Here is a 22,360-nt window from a genome sequence, read left to right as displayed (position 1 = left end):
TGGCAGAGGAAAAGACCTTCTCACTTTCAGCTTGAATGGAGAATAATGGGGAGCGAGAGGGAAGGGGGAGGAACCCCGGCTCGGCAATGCAGAGGTGATTGGTATTGGCACTCGTGAGCCGAGCATTTCACACTTTCAGTCCTTCCTACCCCCAGCTGGGGCTTTGCATTTGCAATGAGCTCGCTGCTCTCCTGCCAGTAAAAGTGGGTCTGAGTCAACAGCAGCTTCCCAGCCCAAGGAAACTGAGACAACTTTTCCCAGTCCAGGTAGTCCCTTTTTTCTTTTTTATTAAGTCCAAGAATTCCAAATTTCATCTGTAGTGGCCTTTTCACCAGAACAGCATTTTATTGTATTTTTTTTCAGTTGAGACCCAGTGTTGTCTTTCATCTTCTATTTAATCCATCAGCTGGATTTTGGTATTTTTCATATCCACGGTGTACCACTGATTCTTGGCAAGGGAATGGTTTTCTTTCACAAAAAAATGAGGTTGTGAGCTCACAGGTCCCTTCAGTTTGACCTTGCAAATGTCTTCATGAGAGCAAGAACCTAGTGGGCACAGTATTAACTTTCCATTTTCATTCATGAACTAGAGTAGCTTTTCACACATCAGCATTGGTCCAACTTCATATCATTTTTCTCTTCTTTTAAAGTCAGCCCTGCCTGTCACATTCCTGGAGTTCACTAACCCCTCTCTGGTCTCATCCAGCCTCTGTGTGTCTGCTGATACATCAGTGCATCTATGTTCACTTCTTGTGGCTTCCATGATGTCTTAGTGAGTTTTCATCCATGTCTTCCATGTGAGCTCACAGTGGGGTGACAGATTCTGAGGAGTCCCAAAAAATCATCACGAAAGGGCAGAATTAGGTCAGTGTCTGGCTTGAGCCAAGGGTCTGCAGTTGTTCCAAAGCACAGAGTAGTTGTGACATGGCTGGGAGAAGTCTGGGATGCACTGAGGTAATGCAAGGAAGCTTGAAGGCATTAAACCAAGAAATGTTGCAGGAGGGGCATACATAGCCAAAATGAATGTAAATCCAGAGGTGCAGGTGCAGTGAACTGGGCTCTCTCTGTGTTCCTGGGTAACATAAAGGGTATCTCTCAGGATAAGGAGGCATTCAAGGCCAGGCTGGATGTGGCTCTGGGCAGCCTGGTCTGCTGGTTGGTGACCCTGCACACAGCAGGGGGTTGGAACTGGGTGAGCATTGTGGGCCTTTTTAACCCAGGCCATTCTGGGGCTCACAGAACTTACAGGGCGATAGCAAGCCTCCAATACACCCCTGTCCTCGTTGCTTAGTGGAATATTGAAGAGTCCCACTGTTTGCTGAGGTTGTACTGTGAAAAATAATGAGCACACAGGTTCTGAAACTTCTCATTTTTCATTAATGTCTTTGCATATTGAGCACAGTGGAAAGCGGGGAGGACTTTAAGTGAGGGCTTTGGTTTTCATTTACTTCAGTTTCTTTAAGGGACAGTCGGTTGAATACTGAACTAAAAATCAGGTTCCTGGTTTGTCGGGTGCCTATTTCTCACAAAGAATATGTATTTTTACAGCTACTGCATGCTTTGCAGAATGGGATAATAAATGTTCAGTATTTTGCATGAGAAAAAGCCCACTATTATTGTTATTTTATTTTTGGTGACTAAATACTGAAACAGGAAATGACCCCAGACACAGTTTCCATGACTCCCTGTCACTTGAATCCAGTTTTCAAGAAGATGAAAGGCCAAAGCAGCCTTTTGATAGCGAGCAGCTAATTGGGAGGCTGATAGAGGCAGGTTCTTTATGTGGGGAAAAAAATAAAGCAGGAAAGAAGTGGAACAGCTGTGTTTCAGTGCAGATATACAATCCCAGATAGATCTCTGCAAGGACAAGGTAATATGTAACAGTGCTGTAGTGAAAGGAAAAACTGAGAAATGTTGAAAGCATAAATGTGACTTTTCTCTGGGGAGGAGAGGAGCTCATATTTTGAATTCTGACCTGAACCAATGGTGCTGCTAGATGACGGATTTGTGAAGTGACAATCAGAGTGTCTCTTGCTTCTTGCAAAATGTGCTGTAGGGCTCTATTTTGTTTTGTGTTGAAGCAAATTCCAAGGAAATGGTGGCGTGCTCTGTTCTCCCCTCTTCCCCTTGCTGAGAATGTTCCTACCTGTGAAGCTGTGTGCCTGGCTGTGTCCTGCTCTCACTGCAGTGCAGATTTCCCTTCTCCTCCTCTGCTGCAGCACATCAAACATGTCACAGGGAACCAGCATGTAGACATGGATCTTCTCGGAACATAGAAACATGATGGTGATAGCTGGGATTTGATTAGAGTGCTAACAGATGTCATCCCAGCATGGACAATAACCTTCCTGTTACTAATTGGTGCCCAGCATCTATTCTTGGCTCGAGGGATGCGGTGGAAGGAATCCTCATAAGCAGTGAACGAAAGCAAGGTGTGAGGCAGCGTTTGCTTCTGCCGGAGCATCTTTATGTGTAATGCTGTTTTCTCTCCCTTCAATAGTAGCCATTGTAGGCATTTTTGTTTTCTAAACTCTGTGAAATTGCCCTATCCAGATAACAAAGTGAGAGGTGAGGTTTAAATCCCTCAACTCCAGACCAGCACTAGCCTGGGTTTTCACGAGTGCTTTCATGGCTTTCTTCTTCGGGAGGTGTTTTCCTGTCCATGTGGAGAAGCCAGCTGCCTTATCTAATCCATTTCTTGCTGCTCTGCGGGGGTTACCCTTATTTTCCCATGAAGTTTTGAATACCTGGAAGGTAAAATTGTTGAAGGAGTGTTTTGAGGACCTGTCTTGGCCCTTGCCGGTCCTGTAAATGTTTCCAGCTATTTCCACGCATTGTTTTGTCCTTCTGAAATATTTTCATGCAGATTACGCCATCTAGGTTGACATACTTGAAACGAAGGGAAACAGTCTGCTTTTATCTCACACGTATCAAAGTGAGCCTTATTTGAATGCAGGAGATTAGGATCTCAGCAATGAAAGCTATCTCATCCAACCAGTTGCTGCTCTTTCACAAAGCCTTGAAGAGTTGGTGAGCCTAACAATCTGCTGCAGTGGCTAACTGGGAGAGGAGGTGGGTCTGGGGGAACTTGGCACAGCTCTGTTGAAGTAGAGCCTTTGGCTTCTCTGCCTTGCTTTCATAACCTCTGAAATGGTGAGGATTGCTGTCTGAAACTGCTGCTTTAATGTCAGTGCAGGCCTCCAAAACCAGCTTTCTGCCAGCGCTGGGCAGCTCCTCTGCCTTCTCCTGTGAAGATTTTATTAGGCAACAGCTGTGGTCGTGCTGCCTGAATATATGCCAGTTTTTCTCTTCAGACAGAGCCTCCGGGACTGCTCGTTAGCTGCCTGCCTGTCTGCGAGAGAGGAGAATGTAAAATGAATACAGGAGGAGCTTGCTGCGATCTGACACGGTGGGAATGCAGGTGGGCTGGAGCAAGCTAATGGCTGCAATGGGCCTGGGGGGCTTCCAGCAGCTCCCTTCGCTGACAGAGCTGTCAGGGTTGTGTTTTGTCTCAGATCTGTGGGCAGTGTTTGGTGAGGATTTTGAGAAATGGACACTTGTGCCCAAGCTTGAAACTGGAGGGTGTTTATTTATGAGCGCAGCATGGAGGATAGCTTTGTTCCTGCAGTGCTGAGAGTGGCATTTCCCAGTCACAGTGCTTGCAGCAGAAGTTTTGGTGCACTTAGAAACTGTAAAATCCATTCTTCTGCCCGTGTCATCCCATTACATGTGCAATGTGAGAGGCTGAAATAAAACACAGTCAATCTGCAGATGTGCTGTGACCGTTCTGTGGTCACTCTCCCTGCCCCTTTCCTGCAACAAAGCTAGTTTCACTTGAGAGTGAATAAAAACAGCCTGAAAACGAAAAGTGTTAGCAATGTATCCCAGAAGAAGCAATTTTATTATCATTTTGAAACTTGATGGTAAGCAAAACAGGTTTTTCAAACAGATACTGTTGCTGGAGTCCTGTCAAAATGCATTTATTTTCATGTGTACTGTTCTGGGAAGGAGTCAGCAAGCAGGAAAGAAGGAGTCTTTCTGCATCTCTTTCAAACATTTCTCTTTGGGACAGGCATAACAAGAACTGTTTTTGGACCTGCCTGTCTGAAACTGCTCAGTAGGCTGTAAAGCAGATCAGGGAATAGGCAACAACAAACAAACAAAAAAAAATAGGAACCCAGGTCTCCTTTTCACCAGTACTGCTTTACACAGTGGTGCAAATGCTTCTAGGGGCTTGTAAGTGGGATGTATTTCCATTTCAAGTATCTTGTATGCTTCCAGCAAAGTGCAAAGCAACAAGTAAATGAGCATCAGACTCTAAAAGCGCTCGACTGGCTTTGTGTTGCATCAGCTGTGCCTCTTCCACACGCTGGCAATGACTGTTTCCAGCAGTTGTCCTGCTTGCATCATGCAGGGTGGTAATTCTGGGATAGCTGAGGGTGACGGTGCCCTGCAGAAGCACAGGGCTGGTGTGGTTTGCTCATGTCTGTCTGCATGGAGCTGCGCCCTTTGAGGTCCAGAATAATTGTCTGTAAAACTTCCAGGTGAAAAGGCTGGTGAGGATTGTATTCCAGTCTCCAAGAATTCACCCTTTGGAGGCTCATTCTTGTTTGCTTTGGTATGAGAGGTACGTGGAGAGACAGTGGCTGCTTGCCCTGGTTCAGCTGTTGGGGTTGAACCTTAGGGGGGAGCACTGAGCAGACCTGGGCACATGAAGGTACCATGTGTACAGTAATAAACTAGACAGAGAGCTGTTATTCAGCAGCTTGCATTCATGCAGCAGAAATTGGAGGGTTTGCCTATTAGTGTTTAATACCCAAAGAGATGTGTAGGGACCCTTAGGCTGATAGCAGCAATTTGGTGCTAGCCAGGCTGTCGGAGGGTGTGTCATAATACAAGGGTGGAAAAAACCTTCAGTGCTGAACAGCATCTGTGCATCCCAGGGGTGCCCTACTTTGCACAGGGGGCATGCAGAGCTCTTCACAGCACTGTTTGGCTTATGCATCGTTCCCCAAACTGTAAAGTCTTTGTGCTATCTGTTGCTTTCCATGCTCAGTTTGCCTTTGGCAGATGCTTGGCATAGTCCTGCCCTGTGCTCACAAGGGGACTTGTGATGTGAGCAGAGCCTCAGAGACCTCGTTGGCTGTTGGATCTTGCAGGGTTGGGTTTTGTTACTTTGAGCATTTGTTCCCCACTGTACGCTTTCCTGTTCTGCCTTCGTGCCTGGACCAGACTTGCCAAACCCCTGAAGTAGTGCTGACTTTGGTAGTTGAGAATTCAGTGGCACGTGCTGGAGAAACTGATCATCTTACATCCTTGAGGTGTTTAGAACAAGAAACACTTGGAAAAAACTCATTCTGGCATTCCTGTCCCGAGTTTCTTCTGTGTATTTGATGGTTTGTTTGCTTTTTTTTTTTCATATGAATCTCTGTGAGACTGGTACTGAAATTCCTCTTATAAAATTACAGCCTGGAGTAGGGGGATTACATCTGGATTTACCTCTGAATACAATTAGATTAAAAATGGCCACTTCTCCTTGCAAATAAGAAAAAAAGCAGTGGATCTTTCACGTTACAGTCACTTTATCACTGCTTTGCTGTAGGCTGCATTTTGCACCAGCAGAGCTAAACCAGAAGGAACTCTGATAGCATCTGGGGGACCAAGCAAGGAGGATTTTGGAGTACTGTATGGCCAAGAGTTGGGAAGGACAGGAAGAAAGCACACTGTTACTTTGGGTTTGGACAAAAGGGCCTTAAGACTGGTATCACTTCAGGATCAAGCCAGCAAGCCTTCCCAAGCGCTGCAGAGGCAGTAATAAAATAAAGCAATAACACGGGGCACCATCTGGAAATTACTCCTTCCTTCATTCTCCCTATTGCTGATCTAATTAAGAAAAAAAAAACCCCTCCTTGTAATTGTTATATTTTGTCATGCAAATGTGTTGTAGACTTGGATTGTAGAGGCTTTGCTCTGATGGTCGTGCTATCAGGCTCTGAACAACACCTCGGTGTCCTCACTGCTGTAGTTGAATAGAGGAGGAGTTTGCAGCAAGGCATCAGCTTTTCGGGTGGCTTTCATATGAATAATGGCTTGTGGCTGTGAATAGGTGGAAATTGGATGCAAATAAATGAAAAAATGCTGAATTAACATGAACAACTGTTTGTTTTTTTTTTTCCCTCAAGAAGATCAGCTTGTCCAATAAATGATGCTTTCTGTAACTTTCTGGCTGCCAAATACTGACAGCAGGGCAGCAGTAACCGTGTTTGACATCCAGGAATACTCATTCTGTGAGCAACGTTCATCTGGTTCAGTTCTGTCAATACTCAGAGCACCATGAATGCCTTTATTTCTCCTCGGTGGCTGAACTTGCTAATTGTGACCCAGAAGTGGATTACAGTTTCATTTCTGTGTGTTCAGACATACATGCAGCAGACAGATAAGCACACAGAAAAGCAAAAGAAAGGGGATGTGTTTGGGTTGCTGAGTCGGAGGCCGTCTCTATACAACCTTACATCTGTAATTCAGCTTCCAGATTGCCAGTTGGTTCTGTTAACTCTCTTGGGGAGGGAGAAAGGCACGTGTACAAATTGTCAAATGTTTTACAAGCGTTTAGACTTGCAGGTTTCAGTAAAATACTGCTTTTTTTTCTGATGCAGAGACAGGTTCTCACTGATGTAGCTATTTTTGAATTTGGCTAAAACGTGCTGTAACAAATGCCAGCTTGCATTTACTGAAAATAAGCAATTTGAAGAAGCTGATAGTAAACGTTGCAAATTGAGATCTCTTTTGACTGGTCAGTGTTTTTTATGTGCACTGAAGCATCCTCGAAAAACTAAATATGAGTCATTGAGATTATTCCAGTTGCAAATGACTGCCCAGCAATTCTTGATTCATCTTTGTGAAGATGACACTGTACGTACCATCAGAACAAGGGCTTAGATCAGGGAGTTTGTGTCAGTGCTGACTTCTGGAGGGAATCACAGCAGGGTTTACTTAGAACAGATGAGCAGATTTTATCTCCAGAGGCTCGAAAATAATTTTATTTAGACAAAGTTAATCAGGTGTTGAGATTTACAGAGGGGTCAAATGATTCTCTTCTCTTTTGAAGCTCTTTTGGAGATGGAAGGGGCTGCCCAGGGAATTGGGGAATCACTGTCCCTGGGGCTGTTGAAGGAAGGTGTGGATGTGGCACCAAGGTTCAGTGGGAAATGCTGTGGTAGGTGGGTGGTTGGGCTGGGTGATGCTGGGGGTCTTTTCCAACCTTGGGGTTCCTATGAAGCAGAAATTGTTTTAATCGCGTTCATTTACCAGGAGCAGCATAAGCATTTATGTATGGCTTGTAAACGTTTTGTGAAAAAGCAGCTTGTAAGAATATTTATAGAAGCACTGAAAAATAGTAGTCGCCTCAGCCGTTGTCTTAATGCTAACAACGTGTGCCTTTTGGATCTTAATAGGTACAGCCCAACTGGCAATGACATCAGGTCGTTCCACCATTACCCATTCCTAAGGCTGTTTTGTGTTTCTTTAAGTCGATTCCTTCCCATTAAACTTCCATTCTTAGCCTGGAAGTCTGTTCCCAAGTTCTGCTGTCTGCTCCGTTCCTCCCGCCCTGGCGGTGTTGTGCAATGTTGACCATAAATTGCAAGACAGTGTGGCTGTGCAGGATCCCAGCACTGTGCCTCTAGGCTTGTAGCAACCCCCTGCAGGGCTTCTCTGTGTTTTTAGGTTGGAAGACTTGAATTTGATGGGAGTCAATTCCAGATTTTCGTTCCATGCCTTGTAGCTGGGATAGTGCTGTTCTGAGTCTCCTCTGCCGTCGTCAACATCGACAGCAGCTCAAAGTAGAGGAAGAAAGCAATGCTATCTTTAAAATCAGTAAATAAAGAAAAATCTAAGGTGTTTCTCATCATCCTGAAAGCCGTTCTCATTCTCTTTTTCCTCTTTCCTTGGCTTTGCAGCTTCTTGCATAGTGACCTTGCTGGCACATTCTCCTGTATTCCTCAATGGCACCATTGACAGTGCTGGAAACTCAGCCTGCTCAGACATGGCTTGAATATCACATGGTTGAATATCACAGGAGATGGGGGTGATAAATGTATGGCCAGGCTGGGTATTGCTACGGTCCCTTAAAAACTTGAACTTACGCTAACCACGAGGATGGAAACATCTGCCATGGGAGGTGCACAGTGATGGTAAAACCCTGCGGCTGGAAGATGAGTGGTAGGTGGGATGTATGTTTTCCTGCATCTCCAGGGCAACATTTACAAACTTCAGCAGCTAATTTATAGCATTTGTTTTCAAATATGGAAGTAATTCAGGCACTTTTCATCTCAGCGTTGCTCATCAGTACATCAGAGAAGTGTATGCTCTGATTTTTACCTTTCTTTTCATCATTTCTTGCTACCAAGCGTTTGAAAGATAAGTGCTTTTGTAATAACTTCAGCAAAAATATCCTTTTAGGAGGCCAGAACATTTATTTTCAGTTATTAAGTACTGTAGACTATTCCACTTGGAGTGACAGAGTCGATTTCATGGTGTGCATTTATTTTCTTTGCTTAAGATGTTAATGCTGATTTGCGGATATTCACACAATTACTGGGAACTCTAATCTGCTGCTTTTGTTTTCTGAGTTATTTTCCATAAGCCTTTTATGCTATGTAGTCTTCTTTCCTTGGAATACGATTGATGTCAGTGGCTGTTTTGACAAGAAAAGCAAACTAACTCGTTTCTTTTGTTTTGAAGCCCTGCTTAAGCCCTCACAAAATGTCAGGGAGCTCTAGAAACCAATACAATAGCTACAAAAACTCATGGTGAAATGTTGAATCATGGAATCTGTTTAACTGAAATAATTGCCCCTCCATGGATAGCACGGACCTGAATGCTGTTCACCAAACTTGAACCTCCTAATGCTCTTTTCAATGCAGAAATGGACACAGGGACAATATGCTGTAAGTCTGGGTCTGTAAGACCCAGCACAGAAGTGGAAAAGAGATGTGCCAAAGAGCCAGCCCTCTCCTATTTTTATTAGGCTGACTTCATAGTGAAAACAAAACGAAGCCACTAAAGGGCAGAATATGAGCGAGCTCCTCCTGCTTGCCCAGCATGCCTGGGGCTGGCCAGGGAGCAGATGCTCAGCTCCACACCATCCCGCTTCCCTGTGGTTCCGTTGGTGGCATCGTTCTGTTCCATCTTCTGCACGTCTGTGGTCCCAGCCCTGGTGTCCTGCTTGCAGCTTGCTCAGCGTCTGAAACAACGAGGACATAAGATAAAGGACTGCGCTTTGCAAACCATCTGGTACTTTGTGCTCCCAAAGGCTGGGTGTAGAAATTCTCATGGGATGGCTTGGCATGAAATTTGGCTCCAGTGAGATTGTGCCACAAAAGACTGAGGCAAGTCCTCCTCTTCTTTGGCACTTTCCCTCATTAAATATTGAGCTTTCTCTCCCATTTCTGGGTTGGAATCTGCTCTGCTCTTGATTAACACTGGAGTTTTTGTTTGTTGTTCTTTTTTCTTCCCTCCCCCCCCCCCCCCCCCCCCCCTTTCATGTAAATGATGCCTTGCTTTTTTACTTGCTTTCTTTTTTTTTCTTTTTTTAATTAGAAGAATAAATGCTTGCATTCATGCACATATTGCTTTGAAGTGCTGCAGGAATTCAATTCATGAGCCTCTCGGTCTCAATTTTTAATTTTTCTGTGAGCAGATAACATCTAACGGCTCTGCTCTTTCCCAAAGATTGTATTTGTTTTCTGCAAGTTGCTCGACCTCCTCCTGTGCTCTGAGATAAGTTAAACACAAGGAAGAATGGTGAACCCTGGGCGCTCCTGGGAGGTTTTGTTCCGTGCAGCAGTGACTCATGTTTGACTGCAGCTCTGAAAGGAGGGAGGAGTGGTCCTGGGGACCACTGGATTGCTGGGATTCCCTGGGAAATCCTCAGTTCAACCGTCTTCCTTTGCATCTGTGCATTGTTTGCTGGGCTGCACTACAGAGCATTGGTTTCTGTTACAGGTCTGCTCTGTCTTGTTGGTAATGTGTGATGGCCTTCTGGTTCATGAAACTCATGGAGAGAAATTGTCAGATGAAGGGTCTGTGAATGACCTGAGCTCATTCCATCCTTGTTTTGGAAACAAGAGAAGAAGTAGAGTTTTCCATTGCTACCCGATGGGTAGTTCTGTTGGCACGAGCTCTTAAGAAAACTGAAAATTGTTTCCTGGAGCTGGCAGAGACAATGGGGGGATTTCAAACGCCAAGGTCCGAGAGCGAAAACTAAACCAAGCTTTTTCTGCTTTTGTAAAAAGTCTGGGGATTTATCCACTTCTGTTTGTTTTGTGGTGGTCCCAGCTGTAGGACTGGCACCCCGTGGGGCTGAGCCGGGCTGGAGCATGGTGTGCAGCACGGCTGCAGCTGCCCAGGACGAGTCTGCATGGCTGGAGGTACCAACACAGTGTTCTCCAACCAAACCAAGCGTAACGAGTGCTGCCTCTCCCTGCATGCAGGCCTGGCTGCCTCTACCCCAAATGCTGTTTCCACTGTCCATTTTTAGGCAAATGCCTACATTTCTACATCTGTTTTGCCTCTCCAGGCCATAACGTAAACTGGGTAATATTGGATGGAGAAGTATTTCCAAAGGCTCCATTTGTAAGTGGGATATCGACCCTAGCTTGTGCAGTAATTCTTTCTTTCTAACCTGTAAAATCTGTTAACATTGAGCTAGAAGATTTTTTTTTTTTTTTTTTTTTAATGTATTTGATGCCCTGCAGATCTTTGCCAGGAGCACCATTTTCCAGCTGCAGCTCCTAGGAGAGCAGCCTTGCCAGATCCATCCACGTGAGAGCAGCTGGAGTTTGTTTAGGACAGACTTTCCAAAACGTGTCCAGGTCAGCTGGTGGCACAGAGCCGATGTGCCTGAGCTGTGCACACAGCACACAGCTGGGGCTGTCCTCTGGTTGAGCTGTGCCCAGGGCCAGCAGGAGTGGAACAGCCATTTGAGAACAGCTTTATGCCCAGGTTAGAGAGAACGGTCGAGGTAATGCAAAGTGTTTGTCTCCTGAATTTTTTTTAACTCCTTTTAAAATTGAGTCAAGAAATTCTTGGGACAAAGAATTCCTGCTGTTCCCTTCTTCTCAAAACAAGGGAATGTACGCAATATATCAAAGAAAAACAACACAGATGAGATGTAGAAATAGATGAGCTTAAAACTTCTGCTTATGAATTAACATTCTACTTGCTGTTATGGCTGCTGACTCAGACAGCAGATGACTTACAGACAGTCAGTTTTAGGTTGCTACTGATAAATTACTTTTCTCTTGGCAGAGGTGCAAGTGCCTTGCTTGGGAACTGACTACAGAATGCATTTCAGAGTTGGGAAGCTCATCTCTTTCAGGACACAGGCAGTATGGGGGCTCTGCTCGGCAGCACTGCAGCAGTGGTCACAGGGGCAGGCTGTTATCAGGGTGTTGGCTCTGTATGCTGATGGCTCTTGCTGAGAGATCCTGAAAAATGATACTCTTGGACATATAAAGCAAACAGTTCTGTAATTATGTTAGCATCAGCCCATTCATTTTATGCACGGAAGTTCAGTGTGATGATTTATGATCTATAAATTCCTATGTTTAAGTTCATCGGTTTGGGATTTTTTTTCCTGATTCAAGTAGATCTTTTTTTAGTATGTTTCTCTAGCCTTAACGTTTCTGTGCTGCAGCATTTGTCCAAACAAAACCAAACAGCTTCTGCCTTGATTGTATTCAATGGATCAGTGAAAAAATCGGTGTGCTTTCAGGCTTCCCCTTTCCTTCCTCCCTCGTTTTTTGTTTTCCTTTTGACTTCACTGTGCAATTACACAATCCTGGCTGGAATGTTACATAAATGGATACATGTTCTGTATGCTGAATTCACGAGCAAATTGGACAGGCATGATAATTGTACTAAAATGATACTCGATTCTTTTGGCTATAGGATTGCATGTTTACATCTATCAGTCTGCTGTTTAAATGTTTCACTATTTTCAGTTAGTCATTTTCACATGAGCTTAAACAGAAACCAGAAAATGAAACCCAGAATTCTCTTCACTGAAAGAGGTTTCAGTTTAATTCTGTTCCTGGCAAATGCTGGAGTTTGTTCCCCTGGGAGGAAGGTGGTTCTGGGTGAGCGGGACTGGCTCTGGCAGGGAGGATGACAAACTGGAACTGTGTTTTATAATTCTGATGTAGTGGCCTAGAGGTAATTCAGTACTATTATTTGAGCGATGGGCACAACGTCGAGCCAAATTCCAAATACTGCCTAAGAAGGAACAGATCTTTCCAGAGACGAGTCAGAGATGCCAAGGAGAGATTTCTGTCGACTTAGGAGCGCTGACAAGATGCAGCGAATTGGAAAATGCACATTAATCAGAAAGGACTCAAACGAAGTGCTGCTGAGTGCCATTGTTTGTTGTTCCTACCTGCAGAGCAGTCCTTAGAGCCGTGTTACAGTGCTGCACTTTGCCCTGGTGTGCAGCTTAGGCGTGTGAGATGGGGACCTGCTCGCCTGCGTTGGTGTTGGCCCATCTCTGCCTGCATGGATGGATGGCACCTGGGCAGGAGCAGACAGCACTACCTGAGCATTCTGCCTTCTGCAGAACTCATCAAGGGGATCGTTCAGATTTCTTCTGGCCACTGATACCGACCGAGGGAGCAGCCGCTGTCCTGTTCAGTTGTCATATCTCCCTGAGGTGGCTGCAAGGCACACTGCCATTCAGCAACAGAGTGATGACAGAGGTGTGATTGCTGTCGGCCTTCTTAAGCACTTGGGCAGCAAAATTGGACACTGGGATTCAACATTTCACTGAACTTGTTTCGCTTCGAGTTGCTCTGGTAATTTCAACTGCATTTGATTATAGGCCATTAACCTGTTCTAAATGTACTGGAAATATGAAGAAATCCATATCAATATTTTAAATTTCACATTCTAAAAGCTATAATGAGGGATAAGCGTAGGGAGAAAAAGAGCTGATCTTGTTGAGAAAGACCATCTGCTTTGTATTTTCAGGTCGAGTAGCATAACTTTCCTTTTTCTGAAATACTGTGATAGACATTGCCACGAGTATAACTTTAGTCAAGTTACATTGGCTAAATGCAAAATCATTTTAACATGTGGAACTGATTTTCCTGGGGTCTTTTCCCCTCTTACTCTTTTCCTCCCTCTTCTCTGGTCCCTTGAAAAAGAAGAGGGGAAAAAACTCTACTGATGCTTGATTGCATTTTTGGCAGTTACTCAGTTTTCCATAGTTTTCTCTCATTGTAAACGCCTGGACTTTTCCAAGGAAACACGTTTCTAAGAACTGTGCTCAGTTGGACAGTTTTCCAGCAATGTTGTTACGTACTCGCCACCTCCAGTTCTGAATACCGAACTCTTCAAACTATCCAAAATGCTGTTACCACCCACGGGCTATAAGTAGTAGATAAATTATAAATGCTGTCTGCGATGCTTTCTCTCCTCAGAATTGTGATCAAAGCTGAATACTGCTTCTTCTGTTGCCTGATGCATGATTCATGCATGGGTTTTGCTCCAGTGCTGGTTGTGGAGCAAGGAGGTACAGTGGGCTGGCAGCATTGGTGGAAGATGGTGGTAGCTTGGTTTGTAAATAGAGAGTTGGTGAAAGTGTGTTTCGTGAAGGTAAGAAAACTGGGAAGGTGATGCATCTGCAAACGCTTGCAGGCTTGTGTCGTGAATGCCAGGAAGTTCTGTGCTCAGTTTGCTTATGGAAAGGCTGTGTTTGATCTTCTGAGCTTTTTCTCACAAGTGAATTTCTTCCACATATTCCTGTCCATTCCAAGTAGTCTTCTATAAAACTGACACACAAAATATACACAATCATTTGAATGAAGCTGCCAAAGGATGGTGATGTGTTTTAACGACGCTCCAGCAAGGAGGACCAGCAAGTGTAGAATGATTTGCAACATGCAGAGTCTCCCTGAGCAAACTGCAGATGATGGCACAGGAGCAAATACTGTTGTTACACTGAGCAAGTGTGATGTGAACAGGAGTGGGTTTCCATACGGTGTCCAAATGCCATTTGTTGTCAGATAGGGACCCTTGGATGTCTGCTTAAGTTCAGCCAGATGTACCTTGTCACAATTTTGCAGTCATTTACCATATTGATTGTCCGCAGCTTTGTCTGAAACCTAATGTGGGTGTTTGGGAGAGCAAGCAGAGGTTGCAGGTAGTTGGAGGATTAGAAGGACCCTGAGGTCTCAGCATCTAGCTGTGCCTGGAGTGCCTGCTGCATGACGGGGCTGGAGCAGAGCACTTTGGCACTGGCTGTACACAGGGCTCAGCTGCATCTGCTCTGGGAGAGATTACCTCTAGTTTTTCCACTTGCACAGAGCCGTTTTTGCAGGACGGTAAACTGGTGATGGCCCTTGTCAGACTCTGAAGGAAGATGAGCGTTCTGACGTCTGAGGTCAAAGCCAGATGCTCTGCTTACTTTCCCGCTGCGTGCTGGATGATGAATCAAAATGCAGCTTCCAAGGTAGTTATTTGCCTGTCCTGAGCATTGCTGTGAAGGTTTCTTATATCAGCATTGCACTGTTGCATTCCACTCCTTTGCCATTGATTTCCTCAAAGCAAGAAAGCTGGTGGCCACCAGGCAGTGGTGTAAGGTTTCAAACCCCCCTCTGGTGTTTGACACTGAATGCCAGGACGTGCAAGATGAATAAGAGGCACATCAAATAAGGGTTGCCTGCATGTTTTCCTTTTAAAGGCAGGAATCACACTTTGCTTGAATCCCACCTAATGACACATGAGTAAGCATTTCACCAGAGTTATTGGTGATCAAAACCAAAACTTGAACAAGTTGTGGCTCCTTTTTATCTGCCAGTCAAAATCAAGACCTGGAGATTGCTGCAGATGTGTTGTGGTTGTGTTCCCTATGAATCCCAGGCTGTTGTGGGATCTGGTTACTGAGCAGCAATGAAGACACTGCAGTGAATCCCTGCAGAACTGCCTCCCATTGGACGTGTGTAGGTGTGGAGGGACGCACAGTTCACTTGCAGCCAGACAGCGCTCTGGGGGAGCTGCTGGGAAAGGATCAGAAGGGCAGCAATAAAAGAAGTTGGAAAAGGAAGTTCTAAGATGGCAGTAGTTGGGCTGGGCCAGCACTGCAGAATTCCCAGGCCACGTGGGGCTGTACGTGTCTGTGTTTTTGATTTCAAGGTGCTGCTCTGCTTGTGGAGCCCTGGTTTCAGGGAGAGCACCAACCCTGCTCAGCTCTGAGCTCTGTGTCTCATTCCTTCATCTCCTGTCTAAGGAGGACTCTGGTTCTGCTCAACAAGCAGCGCAGCAGAAAAGCACCCCTTGGTGAAACCCTTCCTGCAGACTTCTTCTTGTCAGAAAGCCACCCAGAAAGACATTGGCAGTACAACATAGGGACGTTCTTTTGCAATGCTGAGCTGGGCTGGACAGGGCTGTAATGCTGTGCTGCTGGCAGCATTGCTTTCATTTGAGTTTCCCTTTTGCTAGGTGTAAATATATATGTAATATATATATATATACACACACAAGAAAATTTTAATATATATATGTACACATACATGTGAAATTTTATATATACATATAATTTCTTGGAGGAAAACACAAAGCATGTCCTTGATCTCGTGGGAGCCCACTATTTAATGTTTCTCAGTTTTAGAAAATGGTAACAAAACAGAACGTGATACAGCTTCAGACGCTGCAAAAACAAACTCCAGAAAGAAGCCACAGGTTTCCCTCATAACAATCCAACTCTGTAAGTTTCACCATAAAAAGGATTTGCTATATATTTGTTTGCTCACTTTAAAACGTTAACCTTTAAAATAAGAAACAGACCCTGGTTAGTTGCTACTTGAAGTTAAGAAGTACTGCAGTCCTGCTGAGTTAATACAGCTTCAATGTGACACGTGCACATTGTGCTACTGCTGTTCTGTATCCTTTTTAATACGGTTCTTTTTTCATCCTATTGTGACCCAAGAAGGATGGGTAGCAGCAGTCTATGTCCATAATCTGCCTAAATATGTTTTCTTTAATACATCCTTTAGTATTAGAGGCTAAAGCAGCTTCAAAATATTTACAGCTCAGTGAATATTTGATTAGTCTTGTATTTGCTTTTCTTGATGATCTTGGCCTGTAACATTTTGTATGTGTTGGTAGGGAAATGGATTCGTATCTCATCTGACAATAATGACGTGGCTGATGCTCTCAGGAGCAGCTGGTGGTTCTGTTTGGTTGGGGATCTTGGAGGCCTGGTTTGGGGGTGGTTGTCTTTTTGTTTATTTGGATGCAGTGCTGTATCCAAACACAGTCGAGTTGTGGCCTTTTGAAGAGCTTTCTGTTGCAGCGCCTTGCTGCTGGGTTTGTTTCAATTTCAGGGAACTAAGGGAACAAGTCAGTTACTGCTTTGCTTTTTATGCTAAGCTCACTTTAGAGTCATCTCCCAAATGCAAAACTCACTGCTTCCAGCTTCAAACTGGGAATAAGAATGCCTGAAGCCTTGCTTAAGTGCACCACTGAGGCAAACCTGAGCTACCCCTTATCTCAGAGGCTCAGTAGGAAACCTGACCGCTCTCTGGAAGGAGACCCTGGCTGCGGATGTGCTCCCATTCATCACTGTCAGATGCACCTGTGGAAGGCATCGTAACAGCAGCATCCCAAATCTTCCCCTCCCAGGGGGTCCCCACACAGATCCTGCCCTTGGAACCTCTCGTTGTGCTCTGATTTATCTTGCTTATCAAATACATGTCCTGCTGTGTAAAGCTGTAAGCGAGGCAGCTGGTGGCACTGAGAAGCACTTGGTTACAGTCAAAGTCGATAGGTGGATGCCACAGAGGAATATTTTCTGGGAAGTTGCAAGTAATTTGAACCAGACAGGTAATTAAAGATCTTAGGGAAGCAAGAGTCTCTAATGTGCTGAAATGTGCATTTGTAAGATAAAACCTGGTTCTCAGGATTCCATCCAGGCTGTGGTCAACCTCAGCAGCTGATGGGAACGCATTGTGCAGCTCTCCTGATTTCTGCACATCCCGATGCCTCTGATCTGGAGCTCTTGCTGGTCTCTGGAAGTCCTGCAGCACTCCCTGCTGATTTTTGCCCCAGGGTTCTGTGTGTAGCTGGGACATGAGTGCTGTGCTTGGTGCAGAAAGAGGAGGATGAAGAGCAGCTCAAGCAGCAATATGAAAGCAGCAGGCAGTGCAGTGAGCCAGCAATGAGCACGAGCTCCCTCTGAGCATCTCAGACACTGAAGCGATATGGAAAAAAACCTGTGCTTCCACTGACTTTCCAATATTGTAAATTAAGCAGGGCCACATCTGGAATGACCCATTGCTTCTAAAGCTTTCTTTGAGAACGAAGTATGGAAAATGCAAATTATTTCAATCTTACGTAGGTTTGCAAGAAGTTTTCAGTTTTGTTTGCTTCTTACCACTGTATTTGGAGCCTTAATGCTTTGTGGTGAGGATGGCTGGAGTGAGTGTGGCAAAGCTGGCTTGCCGTGCTGGGCAAGCTGGGGTGGCACTGAGGTGTCACAAAATGATGGGTTTTACACCATTTTGCAATTTAATTCAGCATTTGGATTGGAAAACCAAAGTTGCTTTGTTTTTATGTATTAGTTTTTAAAGTGAAAAGAGTTTACAGAAATCTGCTTGAGGAAATGGATGGGGCTGCCATGATGGGGCTGCCATGATGGGGCTCCTCGACAGCCTCCTCTGGGCTGAACGAACCAAAAGTGCTCAGGAACCAAAAGTCCTCAGCACCTCCTCACGTGTGTTGCCCTCCAGAGCCTTCCCCATGCTCGTGGCTCTGCTTTGGGTCAGCTTCGTGCTGAGGACAGAAAGCCCCGTTGGTGGTAACTGACAGACTGCTTCCCCCTCGCCCCTTTTGATGTCTGCAGACTAAATGCTGCGCGGAGAGAAAAATTCAATTCATTTGAAACATTTTGCATCAAAATGACATGCTTTAATGTACTTTCTTCTGATGTTTAAATTATCTTTTCATCTCATGAGGAGGAAAAAAAAAAAAACCCAAAACATGTTCATGGTTACTGTGCCCAAGTAGAACTTAAAACAGCTCTGGAAGAAAAGGAAGTTTCAGTATACAGGCGGCTTTCAAGAGTAGATGCCTTTCTTATCCTCCCACCCCCCTTTGGCTCTCTGAGACTTGTAAACCGAGGAGATTTATTGCTGCCCTTCCACATGCAGGTTTGGAATTAAGAGTTCAAATTTCTGAAATTCCTGCAGTCCTCAGGAGGGAGAGGGATAAGGGAAAGCCGTGATGGTAAATGCAGCAGAGCACAGCAGAGGGTTCTGCAGGCTGTGTCTGCCAGCTGTGGCTGTGTGCGGCCCTTGCTGGGAGGAAATCAGCTAAACCTGCATCAAGAAAACTCTTGGAGTTGCTGACCGATGATTACACTGTGTTTGGAGGATATCTAGACTTCCTTAGTAATTGCAGTTATTGATAGTTTGGAGAGCTAATTCTTGGCTATTTCACCATTGGCGCATCAAGGAAGGGCTCAGTGCAGCCTTCACAAATTGCTGTCTCTGTGAGATGCCGCCGTACCTGCAGGTCTTCCTGCTGGCATATTTGACTTTGTGCAGATAAATGTGGAGTCCGTTCTGTCAGCAAAGGCCCAGCTCACTTGCAGGCTGGTACAGGAAAATCCCTTTGATTTATTTTAAAACTTTCTTTATTCCCCTTTTATTCTCATATATTGTTGTAAATATCTCGTCCTCCGTAGTAAATTAACAAATGCTTGGGAAAAGAAAGAACTGTTATGTTTTTGCCTTCAAACGTAAGAAGAGATGCTGCAGAAGTGAACAGATCAGAAGCAGATATAAATGAACTTGATACCCCCCTGGGCACACCTGACATTAGAGATTCCTAGGTGAAGATTTCCCCACGTATGACTTTTGAAACTGCTTTAACTTGGCTTTTGAGACAAAATATCTCTTACACATCCTTTCTGATTTTTCTTGCAGAGGATATTCAACTCCTTCATGTACACAGAGAAAATATCGAATGGGGAAAGCGAAGTTCAGCAGGTAAGTCCGACCTCCTGCCTGCCTGCCTGCTGCTGCTCAGTGGCAGGCTGATGAAAGCACTGGTTTTGTTTTGCAAAGAGAATTAGCAATTACAGTTCTGTCTGGATTTATTGTAGCCATTTTTCTAACGTATGGCACATAGGATAGTAAACAGAATAGAGTGTAAGTGGAAGTGCATTGTGTGAGCTGACCGTGTATTTGACTGTTTTCTGTTGTTGTGAAAAGGCTGTCCATCTGCTTTGTGTGGGTCCTTCCCCAAGAAACAAAGGAGCAAAGGCAGAGCTGGGGCCTTCATGTAGCATCTCACATTAATCGACTCTTTTTCATGTTGAAAGGCTCACTATTAAAATTGTCTTCATTCAAGCTAAAAGCACTAATATCGTTTGTAAATGTGGAAATGGTATCGGTTGCTGCGTGTAAATATGGGACAACTGATCTCTGTATGAGATCAGATTTGAAAAAGCGAGGAAAATCTCTTCAATTTAATATTGAAGTGATACATCCTTTAACGTGTGAGCTGTTTCCACTTTAATGCGTGTATGAGTTTGGAAGAATAATTGTGGATAAATGTTAAAAAAATAATTATTAAAAAAAATTCATTCGGTGAGTGGTGAGGCGCTGTTCACAGGCTGCCCAAGGAGGCTGTGGATGCCCCATCCCTGCAGGCATTCAAGGGCAGGCTGGATGTGGCTCTGGGCAGCCTGGGCTGCTGGTTGGTGACCTGCACACAGCAGGGGGTTGAAACTGATGGTCATTGTGGTCCTTTGCAACCCAGGCCATGCTGTGATTCTGTGTTAAAGGCAGATCAGGTAGATGCAATTTTCATTGAGGTGCCAATTCTGTATTCTCACAGTTGCACCTTCATGCAGAGCGCAGTGAGTTTTGGTAGCGGTGACAGGCGCTGCCTGGGGGCTGCAGCAAAGAACCAGCTTTTCCTTCCCATTTAAGCACAGACCCATTTGTGCAACTTTTGCGAGTAACCTGACCTTCGTAGCCCCCTATCAAACCAGTTTTAACGTTCGGTACAAACAAAAGTGCCTCAGAGTGGAGTTTTCCCTGGGGAAAAGGGAATTGTGCTCTCACAGCAAGGTTAGTCTGGTGTGCACGCGAGGTGCTCTTGTGCATTTCCAAGAGAGTATCGTGTGTGCACATGTGCATTAAAAAGAGTCATCCAGCAGCAGCGAGTTTATGCTTGCTGTAAAATAGTAAATCTGTCAGACATTCTTTTTTTTGTTTTGTTTTGTTTTTCCCCAAGGAAAGATAAAGCACAAGTGGATCAAATGGGATTTTAAATGTATGGGCAATGCATTTAAGCTTTGGCTGAGATTGAACTGGGGAGCAGAGCTCAGATCCTCTTCTCTTTCAGAACAAACATGGTGGCTTTTGATAGGATTACGATCCATGTGGGAACTGAGTTAATCTGCCAAAAACAGAATAGTGCAAGAAAAGTTCCAGCAACGCTGGGCTTCTGCTAGACAAAACTCAAGTATTTGGTGCAAAAATGTCATCCTGTACTGGCGCTAAACTGAGGTGTGTAATAATGCTATCCGATAACTTTGAAAGTGGAAGATCCTGTGATTAATGATGTGGGATTTAGACTGTGGGATTGACATCAGATGTATTTTAGTGTGAATCTCTTGTGTGGGTTATCAGAAGAACGGTGAGGTTTGTGTTTAAAGAAGGTTGCTTGCACTTCACCTTTGGTGCTGCTTCAGTCCGTCCGTGTCAGATTTTTGTTTGGTGAGATACAGACGTGTGTGGGAAACAACAGAAGAAACAAGAGTGAAGCATTAATTCTAGTAAATTACCCTAATTCTGGTATGAACAATTGCTTGACCTGCAGATAATAGCATCTCAACCCCTCCAACAGATGCTGTGCTTTGCAGCAGTTTTTCCTAGCAGCAGTCTGGGGACAGTTATGTGAATCCAGCCTGTGTGTGCAATTTAGCTGTAGAAGTGGAACTAAATAAAAGATCAGACAAGCTGTTCTCATCCCAAACTGAGTGAAAGGTATTACAGTTTTTTTGAATGCCTGTGCAAGAAGTTTGCTGCTTGAAAAAGCACAGCTCTGTTGCTTCTGCCAATAGCTGCTGCACATAGAGCCCAGGTTGGGTGCATGCAGGCAGGGAGGCTTCAGACAGCAGAGAGGAGCTGTGCTGAGTGGGTGTCAGAGCTCAGGCACTGCAGTGAGGCTTCTTGCACAGGTGTGCATGCATCTGCACAGCAAGAACCATCACATGGCTATAGGAATGTGCTGAAAGCATCCCGACATTGGAACAGAAGGGCTCGCTGGCTTTGATTCAGTGATAGGGTTTTCACAAGTATTTCTGGGTGGTCCGCACACCACAAAAGGGCCATGTGGGCTAGATTATATGTATCAGATGGCTCTTTAGAGCCAAAAGCGTTTTTTTGGGAAACCAAGAAACCGAATTAAAACTTCTTTGAAGTCTTGACTATAGATTCTCTGCTTAGAGAAAGATCCCGCTTGTTTCCCGGTCACAGATGTACACATTGGCTTTAAGGAGATGGAAATAACTGTCCAAACACTGAAGGTAGTGTGATGAATTCTGAGCTGTCAGAGGAGAAAAACGAGGCCCTGGTGAAGCATAATTACTGCAGTTAAAAGCTCAACAGTGAAGTGGATAGCAAAATAATTGAGCATTTCTGTTTCATTAATAACCAGGTCTTCTAGCTCTAATGAATCATAAGCAATGTAGCTGGAGGTTTATGAGTAAGAGTTGCACATGGAATGGGATCATCTTGAGCAAATGCAAACAAATGTAAGCAAATTTAAATCCCCCGTTGCTCATTCCTGTTTTTGTCATTCATTAACATTTTCTCAGCAACTGATACCCGAAGGCAATTAATTACGGATTTATGTCAACTGGGATTTTTTTTTTTTCTGGCAGACCACTGCAGTGTTGTGTGGATTGGCTTTTTATATACTAAACTGTGTAAATTATGACTTTCAGTTTGTTGGGAAAAGAGGAAAAACTACAGCTGTTGGCCTTCGGCCTGGACAGTTTAATACGCTTGGTTCACTGCATGCCACACAAGGAGTGGTTTGCCTTTGGATGTTAAGCTGCTTACACTTTAGGATTGCTATCCTAAGTAACAGAGTGTTTTTCATTTTGAATAAGTTAATAAAATTTGGATGACAATAGCCAAAAAGAGCTGGAATACCTTTCCTTAGGTGATTTTGATATTGGAGAAGTGATAGAATAAGCAAATCTTAGTGGCGCAAACCACTGAGCGTAAATGGTGGAAAATGGTTAGTTTTGGTCAAGGGAATCTCGATGATGAGCCATTTTCAGGGA

At 44.5% G+C, this 22,360-nt stretch overlaps 1 protein-coding gene across 1 annotated transcript in view; it reads left to right on the top strand.

Moving 5' to 3' along the window:
* CACHD1 (cache domain containing 1) overlaps positions 1-22,360 on the top strand; it is a gene marked incomplete at both ends in the record, with an annotated part of 86,764 nt that overhangs the window by 11,488 nt on the left and 52,916 nt on the right. Inside the window, one exon of the mRNA XM_079535561.1 lies at positions 18,981-19,043. Coding sequence (XP_079391687.1) covers positions 18,981-19,043 — 63 coding nt within the window. The remainder of the gene's footprint in view (positions 1-18,980; positions 19,044-22,360) is intronic.

The sequence above is a fragment of the Tetrao urogallus genome, assembly GCF_951394365.1.
Source record: "Tetrao urogallus genome assembly, chromosome: 5".
In the NCBI taxonomy this organism is placed as follows: domain Eukaryota; kingdom Metazoa; phylum Chordata; class Aves; order Galliformes; family Phasianidae; genus Tetrao; species Tetrao urogallus.
This window is presented reverse-complemented; position numbering and strand designations above follow the sequence as displayed.